The following is a 16,583-nucleotide window of genomic DNA, read 5'->3' on the forward strand; positions in this document are numbered from 1 at the left end:
TACAGAGCTAGTTCCAGGGCAGGCTCCAAAGCCACAGAGAAACTCTGTCTCGAAAAACAAAAAAAACAAACAAAAAAAAAAAGAGCTAGTTCCAGGACAAGCTACAAAGCTACAAAGAAACCCTGTCTCAAAAAACTACACACACAAACAGAATATCAAATTAACAAAAGCGAAAGGGGGAAGCATAAGAACAGACAGAAAATCCAAAGAACCAATAAGTCATATTTATAAAACCTGTACTCCATAAAATTAGAACAATTTTAAAAAGTACAATTTTATCAATATATATGATATTACTTGCCAAAGCTAAATAAAGATCAGTTAAATAAATAATTTAAATACACTTATAACACCTGAAGAAATAGAGGCAGTCATTAAAACTCTCCCAAATAAAAAGAAATATTCCGGGGCCAGATGATTTTAGTACAGAATTTTACCAGACTTCCAAAAATAGCTAATGCCAGGACTCCTCATATTTTTCCACAAAACAGAAACAGAAGAAACACTGCCAATTTCATTTTATGCTGACACAGTCACCCTGATAACCAAAGCACACAAAGGTTCCACAAAGAGAATTATAGATCAATTTCCCTCATGAACATTGATGCAATAATACCCAACAAAATACTCAAAAATGGAACCCAAGAACACATCAAGAAGATAATTCACCATGATAAAGTTGGCTTGATCCCAGAGATGCAAGGATGGTTCAAGATACAAAAATCTGTCAATGTAATCTACCATATAAACAAACTGAAAGAAAAAACCCACATGTTCATCTAATTAGATGCTGAAAAAGCTTTAGACAATATCAAACATTCCTTTGTGACAAAATACTTAGAGATATCAGGGGTACAAGGGACATACCTAAACATAATAAAAGCAATTTTTAAAAAATATTTACTTATTATATCTACAATATTCTATCTGAGTGTATGCCTGCAGGCCAGAAGAGGACACCAGACCTCATTACAGATGGTTGTGAGCCACCATGTGGTTGCTGGGAATTGAACTCAGGACCTCCGGAAGAGCAGGCAATGCTCTTAACCACTGAGCCATCTCTCCAGCCCAATAAAAGCAATTGTATTATGTAAGCAAACTGATAGCCAACATCAAATTAAGTGGACAGAATCTTAAAGCAATTCCACTAAAATAAGAAACAAGACAAGGCTGTCCACTTTCTCCAGATCAATTCATAATAGTACTTGAGGTTCTAGCTAGATTAACAACTAAAGGAGATCAAGGGGATACAAATTGGAAAGGAAGAAATCAAAGTATCATTATTCACAGATCGTATGATACTTTACAAAAGAAACCTATAAAATTCTATGAGGGAACTCCTGCAGCTGATAAATATCTTCATTGAAGTAACTGCATGCAAGATTAACTCAAAAATCTGTAGCCACCATACATGCATGTGTGTATAAAAGCATGTATGTGTGCATAATATGTGTGTGCTTGTATATACATGTGTACATATGCACATGTATAAACACATATATAATTGTCATATATATATATATGACAAATAAACTGAGAAAGAAATCAGGGAAACAACACCCTCTACAAGAACCACAAATAATACATGTTGGGGTAACTCTGACTAAGCAAGTGCAGGAACTTCAAATCTTTTAAGAAAGAAATTGAAAAAGATAGCAGAAGATGGAAAGATCTCCCATGTTCAGGGATCAGTAGGATTAACATAGTAAAAATGGCAGTTTTACAAAAAACAATCTACAGATTCCATACAATCCTCATCAAAATTTGAACACAATTTTTATAGACCTTGAAAGAACAATACTCAACTTCATATGGAATAAAGCATGATGGATAGCTAAAGCAATCTTGTATAATAAACAAACATCTGGAGGTAGTGCCAGATATTACTTATGCCAAGTTATGTTAAGTACAGAGTAATGCCATAAAAACAGACAGGTTGATCAATGGAATCGAATCAAAGACCCGGTTGTAAATGCACACCCAACAGACACCTGAGTTTTGATAAAGAAGTGAGAAATATACAATGGAAAAAAGAAAGCATCTTCAACAAATGGTGCTGGTCTAACTGGATGTCCACATAGACATCCAGTGCAAATAGATTCATATCTATCACCTTGCATAAAACTCAAGACCAAGTAGATAAAAGACCTAAACATAAAACCAGATACCCTGAATCTGATAGACGAAAAAGTAACAAATAGTCTTGAACACATTGATACAGGAAATAACTTCCTAAAGAGAACACTGATAGCACAGGCGCTTTATCAACAATTGATAAAGGGAAGCTCCTGAAACTGGAAACCTTCTTCTGGCCAAGAACACTGTCACTAGGACAAACTGGGAATTCACAGACTGGAAACAGATTTTCACCAACTCCACATCTGACTAATGGTGAATATTCAAAATAAATAAAGAACTCATGAAAGTAGACATCAAATAATCCAATTTTAAAAATGGGACTATGATCTAAACAGAGATTTCTTCATAGAGAAATACCAAATGACTGGGAAACGATTAAATAAATGTTCAACATCCTTAACTTTCAGGAAAATGCAAATCAAAACGACTCTGAGATTTCATCTTATACCTGTCAGAATGGCTAAGATGAAAAATACAAGTGATAGCTCATTCTAGTGGAAAAGGGGACTACTCCTGTGCTGGTGGGGGTGAAATTTTGTACAGCAAATTTGTCAATGTGGTAGTTCCTCAGAAAACTGGGAACCAATCTACCTCAAGACCCAGCCACACCATTCTAGGGCATATATCCAAAGGATGGTCATATTTGCTCAACTATGTACATAGCAGCTTTATTTGTAATAGCCAGAAACTGGAAACAACCTAGATGATCCTCAACAGTTTATATTACAACATTACTCACGATCAGAGACTCTACACTGCAAAGAAAAAGCACAAAAAAGAAGAGCATAATATCCATTTTGGCTCTTCATATACACTTACGTTTGGGGTGCCTTTGGAGCCTCTGTGACCAATAAATGCTAGGCAGAGCCATAGACAGAATGATCTAACTGACTTTTTAGGTCTGGGACCACATACCGTGCTTATTTCCTGCATCTGGGATAGCAAAAATCTCCGCTTTCACCATTGCATTTAAACAAAATTGCATTTTATCTTAAAAGCACCTTTAGCATGAGTTGCAAAAGAAAAACTTGTTTTTGAGTTAGTAAAATAACCATCTAGTGACTAAAGTAGTATAGGGCGGAATAAACTCTGCACTGGGCTGTTAGCGATGCGCTAACATTCTGGAGACACTTTTTTTTTTTTTCCCAAAATCCACGTTCCTAAAAATGCCTCTTCCCAAGGCACAACTGGAGTATTTGGTTTTGACTTGTCTGTGTTGACGATGGGACCCTGACATCTAAAAGAATTTAGTCTTTTAGAGTTAAGTCTGTAACCCGGGACGCTGGTAGTCAAGTCAAGGTTAGACTGCCCATCGTTTATCTGGAGGGTTCAGAACTCCGTGTGGGGGTCAGATATTGGGGTGCAGCGACCTAGTAGATCCAGTTTTGGTCTAGTCAGGCAGCAAGCATGTGGGAAGCTGTGCAGAGCAGGTCCAAGGCAATCTGACAGCTGGAGCTTGTGGAAGGCGAGAGTGGGAGGGACGGTTCAGTGTGGCTGGAATGCTCACCTTGAAACAGAGGTTAACCTTTATTTAGGTGGGTGTAGAGGAAGCTTGGAGAAGGCGAAGGGTTAAAGGAAAGAAGCTAAAACACCCAGTGAGTGAGTCCAGGAAAGTTGAACAGATGAGTCAAACTCAGAAGTACCGAGTACCCATTCTCTCTTGTTGCTAGGGGGCCTGCACAGTGGGGAATCCCGTTGTGCAGACCTGGATACAGAGGACACTGTGGCGTGGCGTGGGGACACGAACCCCCCTCCCCCGCCCCCCGAGTTTCAATCGCCGCGTGGGACGGCCTGGGAAAGTCACCAGTCGGCGGCGCTGCGGTGGTGGAATCGCAGATAGGCTGTGCTGGAACCTCTAAGGTCAGAGGAGCTGCAGGACTAGGACATAGAAGAAAAGGGACCAGGGGTTTGATCAGTTTCTCTGCTGTTTATAAAGAAGTTGGCTCTCAAATTCTGCTGTGGATGTCTTACCTTTGTTGGTAAAATTTAGATCATGTGAAGTGGACTAAATCCCTTTTTTTCATTGATCTTATGATTGCCAAAATATTCTTATAAAAATACTCTTGTAGAATATTTAAATTTATCTGTTCATATTTGCTGACATAGTTCTCATTGGTGTGTTGGAAACAAAACTTTTCACATTTACAATCATCCACTCGAACTTCTGTGTTCCTTACTCAAGAGTGTCACATAGACCTGGGAACTCTGCATTTCTGGAGAGCTTTTAGATATTAGTCTTGAAAGGAATGCCCTTAATATTAATTGAATCCCACATAAATGTATATGTAGTGAGTTTCACAGGTATGGTTTTAAACAAACATTTAAAAGTAAACTTTTTATCCACCATTAATTTTCCATCTGAGACATATACACTCTGTGATGTAAATACAGCATTCTGAAAAGTGCCTTTGATAAGACTAGTGACAAACCCTTTAACCCTAGCACTGGGGAGGCTTACACAGGTGGATCTCAGTGAGTTGGAGGCCAACTTGATCTATATAACGAGTTCCAGGACAGAGCTACATAGTGAAACCCTATCTCAACAATCCATAAAATAAAAACAAAAACAAAATGAAAGAAAAGAAAAAGAGAAAAGAAATGTATCTTCTTGTGCTGAGTTCCTAATGTTGGAATTTAGAGCCTGGAAAGTCACAGTATAGTGTTGGAGAGTATCATGTCACAGTATTTTTATGGTTAGAAAGGACATAATAAGCCAAGTGGCAATGGTGTCACATGTTTTAAATCCCAGCACTCTGGAGGCAAAGACAGATGGATCTAGAGTTCCTTGCCAGCCTGGTCTCCAGAGTGATTTTAAGGATAGTCAGGGCTACACAGAAGAACCCAGTTAGTTAACCTTCCTTCTTTGTTTTTATCTGTTCTTCTTCGTAATTAAATTTGTCCCCTTGTGTCTCCATTTCTGCTTTTACATTATGTTGTTTCCATAAACATATATTAGTGGCTAGATTCTTCTTTCTGACGCTGTATGACCTCAGTTAATATTTCTTATTCTAAGTCCAAACATTCTTCTGCAAGTTTATCTTACACTTTTCTCTTCTTCTGATTAAGATTATATTTTGTATATTGAAGCATTAGTCTAATTACTCTTTATCAAAAAATCCAGAGTCAAAATTGGGTAAGACCCTGAAAAAGGAGCGGCCACCAGTAGCTTCCAACCTCTTCAGTTCCTTCGTACAAAAGGGCCGAGAAGCTATCTCTGCCTTACCTTACCACTTCCTGTATCTGTCTCTGTCTCTCTCTCTGTCACACTCTCTCTGCCTCTCTCCCCCTCTGTCTCTGTCTCTCTCTCTCTATCCCCAGTCCTCCAAACCTCTATGGTTCTTTAGTGGCTAGTTCTGCCCTCTGACTTCAAGCAAGATTTATTTGTCATAACAATCAAAATAGCACACAACAATGTATGTACCATATATGTACCATTTTTATTGTCCATTCATCTGTTCACAGACAATCAGGTTGAGTCCAATGATTTGCTTTGATGAATAAGCAGCAATAAACATAGGGTGTAAATATCTCAATAGTGGGGTGTGGAGTTCCCTGGGTTTATGTTCGGGAGTAAAAAGGACTGTTCATACAATAGTTCCTTCTATTTTGTTCTTTTTGAGAGGGTCTCACCATGTAGCTATGTGTGTCCTGGAGCTCACTATGTACACCAGGCTGGTCTCAAACTTACTGAGATTGGCCTGTCTCTGCCTCTTGAATGCCAGTATTCAAGGCCTGTGCCACCGGGTCTGGCAAAGACACTTTTCAGAATTCTGTGAATTCTGAAAACATCAGAGCACATAACATCAGATAAAAAATTAACAATAAAAAGTTTGCTTTTAAATGTTATTGTTTACAACCATACCTGTGGAGCTTGAAAAAAAAATATTTTCAGATTCTATCAAACTTGCAAGCATTCCTTTGAGGACTATTATCTAAAAGTTCTCTGGGGATGTGGGCTCCTCAGATCCAGGTACCACTCTCTTGAATATGTAAATGGTTTAACAGGGAAATTAGCATGGATGAATGTGAGTTTCAAGAGCGTTGTGCTTTCCACCATAAAAAAGCCAATCGAGTTTGCAAAATCAACCATTCTACTAGAGTTTTTGTTGTTGTTTTTGTTCTTTTTTGTTTTTCAAGGCAGGGTTTCTGTGTAGCTTTGGAGCCTGTCCTGGAACTAGCTCTTGTAGCCCAGGCTGGCCTCAAACCTCTGCCTCCTGAGTGCTGGGATTAAAGGTGCTCTCTACCACTGCCTGGCTAGAGTATAGCATAATTTCCTGGAGCATGAAGCATTCCAAATTTTAACAACATAAAATAAATAATGTAAGCAAAACTATAAATAGCAATGACACTGAAGAAGTAATAAAATGCCCCTTTAAGACAACTCCATTAGCCAGATTGACAGGATTCTGTCAAAACTTCAAAGAACTAACATCAAATCTTCTTAAAATACTTGACACAAAAAGCAATACTTCTGACACTTGGTATTTCCTGATATTAAATCAGATACTGACACAACCAAAAAGAATTTAGAGACTGATGTGAACACCTAAAAAATTATTGTTAAGTATTTCACACAACACACACAGTGTGTGCCTCTGTGTTGTGTGTGCCTCAAATACTCACTTTCACCTTCTACATCTCGACTGTCTTGCACCACAAAACTCTCTGTTGTGTTGATCTCTATTAATTTTTCCTGGATTCCCTTTGATTAACTAGGGCCGTCTCTGAGACTGTAGATTTGGAGCTATGTGTTGGGGCCTGATGGGCTCAGCAGAGGACTAGAGCTAAAAGCAGTGATTCTTCTAACAATCCCTTCATAGCCAACATCTGACTTTTTCAGACTCCTATTTCTTTTGAAAATCCAAGTTCCTGAAATGTCTCTCCCCAAGGCACAGTTGCACTATTTTGTTTTGGCTTGTCATGTTTGTGTTGGGGATGGGAATCTGGCATCTGAATTAAACCTGCTATTATTTGGTTAAGTATATAGCCGGGGAGGCTGGTAGTCACGTAGAGGTTAGGCTGCTTGTCATGTATCTGAAAGGTTCAGAACTCACTGTGGGGTCAGACACCGGGGTCCAGCGTCCTTCTAGATCAGTTCTGGTCATGGCTGGCAGCAAGCATGTGGGGAGGCTGTGCAGAGCTGGTCCAGGACAGCCTGACAGCTGGAACTGTGTGGAAGGCGGCCTGAGGCGAAGTGGGAGGGACCGGTTCGTTGGGGCGGAGACACACAACAGGAAACTGAGCTTGGAAGGAAGCGGCACCTTAGTTAGGTGTAGAAGAGTCCAGAGTGGGAGAAGTTAGAGGAGTGAAGTGAAGGAAAGCTGAACACTCCCTGGCAAAGGCCAGGGAAGTTTTTCGGAGGAGCCAAAGCCGGAAGTACCCAATACCCATTCCCTGTCAGTGCTCTGGAGCCTGCACTGTGCGCAATCCCGTGGTGCAGACCTGGGAGTTGCCGGGACGCGAAAACTCCCCGGAGCCGCAGTCGCCGCGGGGCGACCTGGGAAAGTCAGCAGCGCAGTGGCGGGAACCTCAGCCCAGCGGCCCTGGAACCTCCCAGGTCAGAGGAGCTGAGGGGCTGGATCGCAGGAGGGAAGGGACCTGGGGTGAGAGCAATTTCTCTGCTGTTCAGAAGGAACCGGCTCTGAAATTCAACTTCTGCTGTGAATGTCTTTCCCTTTGTGTATTTTAGATCATATGGAATAAGCCTGATTTTTTTCAATTGATCTTCTGATTGCCAAAATATTCTTATAAAAATAATATTAGTAGAACATTTGATTTCTGTTCTTTTATTAATTAATTAATTTGTTATGTATAAAATATTCTGTCTGTGTGTATGGCTGCAGGCCAGAAGAGGGCACCAGACCTCATTACAGATGGTTGTGAGCCACCATGTGGATGCCGGGAATTGAACTGAGGACCTGTGGAAGAGCAGGCAATGCTCTTAACCACTGAGCCATCTCTCCAGCCTCTTGATTTCGGTTCTTGATATTTGCAAACGCGGTTCTTTTGGCTGTGGTGGAAACGACAAAGCTCTTCAAAATTACCATTCTCATCAATGCTAATGTCTGTGTTACACCTGGGGACTTGAGGACATAGCATCCCTGCAGCGCTTTTAGATATTAGTTATGAAAGGAATGGCTGCAGTTTTAATTGACTATGAAGATATCTATTTGCGAGTTTTACATGTATGGTTGTTAACATTAGCACTTAAAAGTAAACTCCTTACTCATCACTAATTTTTCATCTGACACATACTTACTCTGTTATGTAAACACAGCATTCTAAAAAAGTGTCTTAACCAGACCTGATTGCACAGGCCTTGAATTCTAGCACTCAGGGAGCAGAGGCTGGTGGATCGCTGTGAATTTGAGACCAGCCAAGAGTACATAGTGAGTTCCAGGACACCCATAGCTAAGTCGTGAGACTCCGTCTCAAACAACAAAAAGGTGGGCCGGGGTGGGGGTGGGGTATATGTGTCTTCTTGTGCTGTGTTCTTAGTGTTGCACCTTCCAAGGAAAGCCGGGTATGCTATTTGAGGGTGTCAGGTCACAGTATTTTCAGTTAGAAAAAACATTATGAATCAGGTGGTGGCGGTTCACGTCTTTAATCCCAGCACTCCAGAGGCAGAGGCAGGTGTTAGGAATATTTCCTAATTTGAGCTCTCTGCCAACGCAAAATCTCAATCAAGCCAAATCAAAACAAGCCGAATGAAGAAATAATCCAGGTTTAATGGGAGTTCTGGGCTCTCGGGTAGTCCCGAGGGGAAACCGGGAGTTCGTGCAAACAGGATCACCAACCACCAGGAGGAAGGAAAAGAGACCACGTTTTCCTCTTTGGAGAGTTCATTTAAATACTGTGGGGGAGTGGTCCCTACAAAGTGACTTTCAGGACAGCCAGGGCTTATGATGGAGCAGCCTGACTCCATCTTAAGGAAGATATTTGTTATAAGGCCAGAAGTTCATTTCCATTTGCTGCTAAATTCAACTTGACTGTGTTTTAACCTGTTTTTGGAATTTGACATGCTCCCCACCCTCTGGAGTCTGACTTACAGTTTGAACATACCCTGATAAGATAAGATGTTCTGCCAAATAATTAGAAAATGTTCGGCCAAGTTCCTATTTAACAAAAGTTCGTCTGGAAGTCCACTAACAGGTGAAAACCCCCTTGCCCTGCAGTTTTGGGGAATGTATAAGCCCCACTTTTTCCTGAGTTCAATGCTATATTTTCAAACCCTGCTTTAGGAAGATAACCCTGTCTGACAGAAAATAAAACTTGCTTAATTTGACCAAAGAATTTCATTTGGTGGGATTATACTGCATATAGAAACCTTTCTCAAAAAAAAAAGAGGCATTATAGTATAGAATGATTTATAAAAAGCATCTTTTCAATAATTATGATCATGTACATCAGAAAAGATGCCTGCAATAGTCTTTTGTCTCCTCGATTCAAGAAAAGCATTGTTCATGGACACATGACCAAACTGTTAGTTTTTGGTTCTTGTGTTTGCTGAATTCACTGTATTTCTCTGGCCCAGAACTCACCATGTAGATCCGGCTGGAATAGAAAACAGAGAGTTCCACCCACATGTTTCTCCCAAGTGCTAGGATTAAACATGTGAACAAACAGGACAATTCAAAGTGTTGTTTGTTATTTTGTAGTTTGTTGATAATCAATGGTGTAACTGTGGACATCTCCCAGGAAGAGGGGCAATGCCTGGACTTTGCTCAGAGGGCTTTGTACAGAAACTGAATGTTGCAGAATTGCAGTAGTCCAGTTTCTGTAGATAAGACTAGATTGCTTGTTCCTCCTGTGTGTGAATGAGTCTCACATCTCAAACAAAATAAAAAAATAAATGTCTTCTCTTCTTGTGTATGTCCCTTTAGGAGGTATAAAACTTCCGTCATTTTTGGTCCATGATAAATTCAGAACCTCAACAATGTAAAATACTCTGATCCCTAACATTCAGTTTCATTTCTCCCCTGAATTGTGAATTCAAGTGGAATTCATGTTATAATAACAAAATTCTTTCTAAATGACATCAGTATTCTGACCCTGCAGGACAATTGGGGAATCATTTGTGAATCTTCTCTTCATCCACTGAGCACAGTACTGTGTTAGAAATCCAGGTGCTTCCTGAAGAATCTCTTTCTCATGTTCAGGGCTCACTGATCACACGGACCTGGTTCTCTGTGGAACAGAACAAAGAGGCCAGGAAGATGGAGAGAGAGAGCAGACAGTAGCTAAGGATCCAGGTATGGTAGAGGGATTGGTGAAAGGATGGCAAGGGAATCAAGTGGAAGAGGGACAGGAAATCAGTTTTGCCATGAGTGTTTTGCTACATGTATGACTGTATATCATGTGCATTCTAGAATTGTATGTGTGGACTGATGGGAGCCACCCTCTGGGGCCTGAGCATGGAACCTGGGTCTCTAAAGCAGACACAGACGTTCATACCCATTGAGCCATCTATCTAACCCTATTATATTTTACTTATGTGAGTATCAATAATAGAAAATGGTATAAGGCTCTTATAGACATTTTTATGTAGGTGATCTAAAATCTTGGCTTTACATAGGCATTTATTATTTCTTAGTAACTTTTTTTTCATTGTTTTTAAAATACAGCCTACTCAGTCTGTATGTTTTCAGGGATGAAGATTTGGTATTGGATAACCATATGGTGCACTCTTCTCTATTTCTCCAGTTCTCAGAATTCCTTAGTGTTCGACTAGAGTTTAGGCCTAGTTAGCTTCCTCCCTTCCATGTTAGCATGTCTCTTGGTGTTGGCCTTGTTCTGCTCTTGTTTAGCCCTGTTTGTAAGATTTTATGCATGTAGCTTCTCTGACATTTCTAGGGGAAACAATCTCAGCAAAGATCCTGTTCCTAATCCACCCCCAAGCCCCAAGCCAGCTCCCTTCTCAGTGATCCCTGAGCCTGAGGTTCAGGTGGTGTGTTGCTTATAAGTCATTGGGGATGGATCATCACAAGTCTTCATTCTTACTGATTGTGGTTTTCTGTAATAATCTCCATGTGTTATGAAAAGAATTTTCCTTGATGAGGAGCAAGGACTACATTTATCTGTTAGATAAAGGTAAATTTTTAGAGTGCATTTTTAGGGATTAGGCCAATTTGGTAAAGTGATAGTTGTAGATTTCCTTTGCAAGATTCTTGACTTAGGGAAACTGGCTAGGTTTCCAATACCAGGCATGTTTTCCTTCTTGTTGAGGTCTTAAGTCCACTCAGAAGCTGTTGGTTACCTCCAGGGTATGTGTGTATGTGTGTGTGCCACTCTTGCACATCATTTCTGTGGTTCATAGGTGTTATGGGTAGGACTGTTGGCTGGCTTCCTCCTTTGGATGTATGTTGCCTGCTGGGACCTTGAAAGGCTAGTCCCCAGGCAGGAAGCTTTAAGGTCATATTCATCTTGAGTCTTCTACGATTTGTGTTTGAAGTGTGTGGCTTCTTCAGTACTAGGGACTCCACTTCTACCTATGGGAGGCAGCCATGGGCAACAGCAATATTCTGTAATATTTGGAAGTCTCTTAGAAAACTGTGACCAACAACTTCAAAGCAGGTTTCTTACACCTGGTGTCGGTCATTTTGTTAGAAATTCTATGACTCTAGTGAGGAGCATCATCAGTGCAGTTGGGAAATTTTCATTTACTCTCTAAATGTATATGCTTACAGAGACCTATATGTATTATAGGCATTTTTTCATGGATAGATAATAGTCAAGGAATAGATGGATTCCTTATGACTTTTTCAGCCATTCTTACTGTTATTTTACCTTCTTTCTTCAGTGTTTATATCTGCCCCTTCTCCATAATTAAATCCCTCCCTGTTTCTCCATTTCCCCCTTCAGATCATTTGTTCTCTGTTATTCCCCTTGCTTTTACTCCCCCACACCCTGCAGTGTTCTCCTTTTACTTTTCCAGTTACTGAACTCACTCCAGGTTGTGGACTCACATCTGAAGATTTGGAGCTAAGAACTTCCTATGAGAGAGAACAGCCATTGTCTGTCTTTCTGTGTCTGGGTTACATCACTCAGTATGATCTTTTCTAGGCCATCTACTTAGCTGCAAAGCTCTTGACCTCAGTTGTCTTTACAGCTGAATCATATTCCATAGCGTATGTGTACCACATTTTCACTATCCATTTGTCAGTTGAAGGGCATTTAGCTTGTTTCCCTCTTGGAGCTTTTATGAGTAGAGCAGCAAAGAACATGGATAAGCAAGTATCTGTGAAGTGGTATGTTGAGTCCTATGAGTGTACACCACGGAATAGGACATCTGGGTCATGTGCTAGATTTATTTAACTTGACGATTTTTTTATTTGACAATTCTTCATATTGATTTCCAGAGTGGCCAGAATTTTATTGGAAATGTTTTGTTTGTTTGTTTGTTTGTTTTTGATGTTGTTGCTGGCTGGATTTCTTGGGAATATTCTTCTTCCTTCTCTGTGACTAATAGTGATATGCTGTCTTCCCCATGGATGATTACTTCCCAGCTCTCCTGTATTTATCTATCCTTCACATGAAATTTATGACTTCTCATGTTCTAATAGATAAATCCCCTTTTCTTTTATGTATATTTTTCCTCAAAATTAATATGTGTGATGTATCTTTAGTGAAATCAATTGTGTTAATTTGGGACTATCTTGAAATGCACTTATGTCTCCATGAATTTTTTTAAATATTTTATTTATTTATTATGTATACAATATTCTGTCTGTGTGTATGCCTGAAGGCCAGAAGAGGACACCAGACCTCATTACAGGTGGTTGTGAGCCACCATGTGGTTGCTGGGAATTGAACTCAGGACCTTTGGAAGAGCAGGCAGTGCTCTTAACCTCTGAGCCATCTCTCCAGCCCTGTCTCCATGAATTTTAAGAGAGTAGTTTTCTAGTTGTAACAGTATGGTTGGTGGTGATTTTCTTACCGGGCTTTAGGTGTATTTATATATTCTTCTGGCATTGGGATCACTGACTAGAAACCTGCTGTATTGTGTTGCGTGGGTCCTCATGTGGATTGACATCATTCTTTATCAGCTTTCAATATTAATTTTTGCTTTTTCTTTTGGATGCCTCTATATGACAGGGCAACAAGCCATCTATTCATTGTTCCTGAAAGAGAAACTTAAAAAAGAAAAAGAGAAAGAAATGGCTGATTCTCCAGGAAGGATGTCCCAGGTCAGTGGTCGTGTCTACTATTGCTATAGAAATGTTATATTTTGAGACATTGCAAGAATTTAATTTTTGTTTTTGATTTTTTTAAAACTGTTATAAAAACATTGCAAACAAACAACAAAAAGTTCACATACTAAAAATAACCAGACCCAAAGATTATATAACTTAATGTAATTTTATATAATTAGAGTTCTCATTGGGAACAGGAGCTTTGGAGCCTCTGGAGTCATGGAATTTTATATTTTCACTATCAAATATATTTCTTTGTAATTATGTACCACCCCCCCCCAAAAAAAACAGTGACAGAATTAGAACTAGAAAAGCACCTAACTTTATATCCTTTTTCATGACCTGTGTTAATTATCTGCATTCAGTCCATCCTCAACCCCTGAGGTTCTACTGTATCCACAAGTACTATTTAATTCTACATATGATGGAAAACATGTTTTTATTCTTTCTGACACTGTGTGACCTCATTACATATTTTAAATCCAACCACATCACTGCAAATTTTTGTTACCTTTTTCTCCTCATCTTAATGGCATTTCATTTTATATGTATACCATTTTTGTTACCCTTTTGTCTGTCATTAGATGGTTCGGGTGATTACAGTATTTTGCTGTGGTGAATAAAGCAGCAATAAACATGGGGTGTGAGGTGTAAATTCTCTGTATTGGGGTGTAGAATTTCCTTGGCATATGCCTAGGAATGAAAGAGTTGTTCATACATTAGTTCTATCTTTAATATTTTTCAATATTAACTGATTTCCATAATGGCTATTTTACTTTGCAGTGCGCACACACACATACACACACACACACCATCAGTGAATAAAGGTATCTTTCTTCATCCTCTCTAACATTTGTTGTTAGATTGGTTGATGTCATTCTGCCTGGGGTGAGGTGGTATGTCAAAGTAGTTTTAGTTTGCATTTCCATGATGACATCTTAGGAATTTTGAACACTTTTTGCAATATTTGTTGGCCATTTGTGTTTATGTCTTAGCAAAGTGTCTATTCAGCTCATTTGCCCATTTATTGATTATCAGTTTTATTCCATTGCTTTTTAATTTCTAAAATTGTTTGTAAATTCTAAATATGAGCCCCTTTCCAAAGTGTCTCTGGTACAGATTCTCTCCCATTCTGTGGGTATCTGTGTACTCTGCTCATTATTTCCTTTGATAAACAAACATTTTATATCCATGTACTCCAATCTGTTAATACTTGGGATAAGTTCCTGTGATGTTGGTGTTTTTGCTATTCAAAAGATCTTCCCCATCCTATATCCTGAAAGGTATCTCTATGTTTTTTACATTTCTGTGTTTCTGCTCTTAAATATGGTTTTGAACCATTGTAGCATGGTACACTGTAAAATTTACAGGTATAGCATTTAAAATCACATTTCCTCATTACAGATTTTCCTTCTGAGACATGTATGCTGTGATCCTGTGGGACAAAAAACACAGCATCCATAACAGATAGACAACCACATCCAGACCTTAAATGTGTGTCTTGTTTCCTGCACACTGGCTATGAAACGTCATCCTGTTCTCACAGATAGAAAAGCCTTTATACAATGTGACTATATTAGAAATCATCTTTTTGTATAATTGTCTTTGCTCATCTATATCCCTAATTTCATTAAGTCTTTTTACATCCAGGAAGCACTCTGTCTGGGATCATGTGATCAAACTGTACTTTTTTGTTTCAGTGTCTATTAGCATTCTGGGATGTAGCTGTAGACTTCTCCCAGGAGGAGTGGGAATGCCTGAACTCTGTGCAGAGAACTTTGTACATTGATGTGATGTTGGAGAATTACAGCAACCTGGTCTCTGTGGGTGAGAACATTTTGATTGTAGAATTCCTAAGTCATCCTTTAAATGTACCAACTTTATAGGTTGTAAACTATTAAACTGTCTTGAAAATAACAGGAGACTAGGGAAAGCTTGGTAGAAAAGAACTTTTTCTTGGTATTTGTGGTTTTAATTTTCCACACCCTTCATTTGGGCTCCAAGATGCATTCAGAAACTCAGCAGCATATAACATTTCCACCATGTCTTCCTTTTCATTTTTTTTCCTTTTATTGAAGTAGACGCTTTACTTATTCATTGTCTCAGTTAGAGATTCTTTTGCTGTTAAGAGACACCATGACCACAGCAACTCTTATAAAGGAAAACACTTAATTGAGTTGGAATCATATAGTCTTTCAGAAGTTTAGTCCATTATCATCATGGCCAGGGAACATGGAGCCTGACAGTATGGTAGCATGAAGGCACGTGTGATGCTAGAGAGGTGGCCGAGAATCATATATTTTGCAGGCAACAGGAAATAAATGTTTCACGGGGCTTGGTTTGAGACTTCAAAGCCTGCCCCACGGTGACACACTTCCTCCAACAAGGCATATCCACTCCAACAAGGGTACATCTCCCAAGAGCATTACTCCCTATTGGAAGGCATTTTCTTTCAAACCACCACATTCCACTTGCTGGCCCCCATAGTCTTGTAGCCATATCATAATTCAAAAAATGGATTTGGTTCCACTTAAAAAGTCCTAATAGTCTGTAACAATCTCAAACTTACTTAAAAGTCTAAAATTCAAAGTTTCTTTTGAGATTAATGCAATCTCTTAATTGTAACCCTTTATAAAATCAAAGTTAAAAAAAAATCACATATTTCCAACAGGTAATGGCACAGGATATGTTGGGAAGGGATCATAGCAAGGAAATGCTGGACTAAAGCAAGACTGTAATCCAGCTTGGCATGATCTCCATGTCTGATGTCAAAACACTCTTCCGATATCAACTCCTTTCAACTGTGTTGAATACAACATACATCTTTCTGTTGGACTGGTCCCACTCCCTGTTAGTAGCTTTCTTGGGCAGGTATCCCAAGGGTATGGCATCTCTAACATCTTGGGTTCTCCATGGCAATCCAAGGTTCAAGCAAGGCCTCTCTTTGCCTCCATTCATGGACACTCTTGACCCATGCCTGGCCTTAGCAGCTTTCCTTAGTCTCAGGGGCAAATTCCATAGCCACTTTCTTCTATGCTAAACTCCAGAACTACGAGCCCGAAACTGATAAGTTCTGCTGCTTACTGGGGCTGGAACGTGGATCTCTTGTTCAATTACATCTTTTTTGATGGTTTTCTTCTCTGCATAAGCTTGTCTCTTCTGGAATTTGCTTTGTAGATCATGCTGGCCTCAAACTCAGAGATCCACCAGCCTCTGTCTTCCCAGTGCTTGTCTTTTTTTTTTCTTTTTTTT

At 39.5% G+C, this 16,583-nt stretch overlaps 1 protein-coding gene across 1 annotated transcript in view; it reads left to right on the forward strand.

The window, feature by feature from the left end:
• The first annotated feature begins 7,464 nt into the window (after positions 1-7,464).
• The window catches only part of LOC102002836 (zinc finger protein 420-like), a 14,738-nt gene continuing 5,619 nt past the window's right edge, over positions 7,465-16,583 (forward strand). The window contains exons 1-4 of the mRNA XM_013355471.2: positions 7,465-7,696; positions 10,299-10,391; positions 13,234-13,325; positions 15,032-15,158. Coding sequence (XP_013210925.1) covers positions 13,296-13,325; positions 15,032-15,158 — 157 coding nt within the window. The 5' untranslated portion in view covers positions 7,465-7,696; positions 10,299-10,391; positions 13,234-13,295. The remainder of the gene's footprint in view (positions 7,697-10,298; positions 10,392-13,233; positions 13,326-15,031; positions 15,159-16,583) is intronic.

The sequence above is a fragment of the Microtus ochrogaster genome, unplaced genomic scaffold (assembly GCF_000317375.1).
Source record: "Microtus ochrogaster isolate Prairie Vole_2 unplaced genomic scaffold, MicOch1.0 UNK134, whole genome shotgun sequence".
Lineage (NCBI taxonomy): Eukaryota > Metazoa > Chordata > Mammalia > Rodentia > Cricetidae > Microtus > Microtus ochrogaster.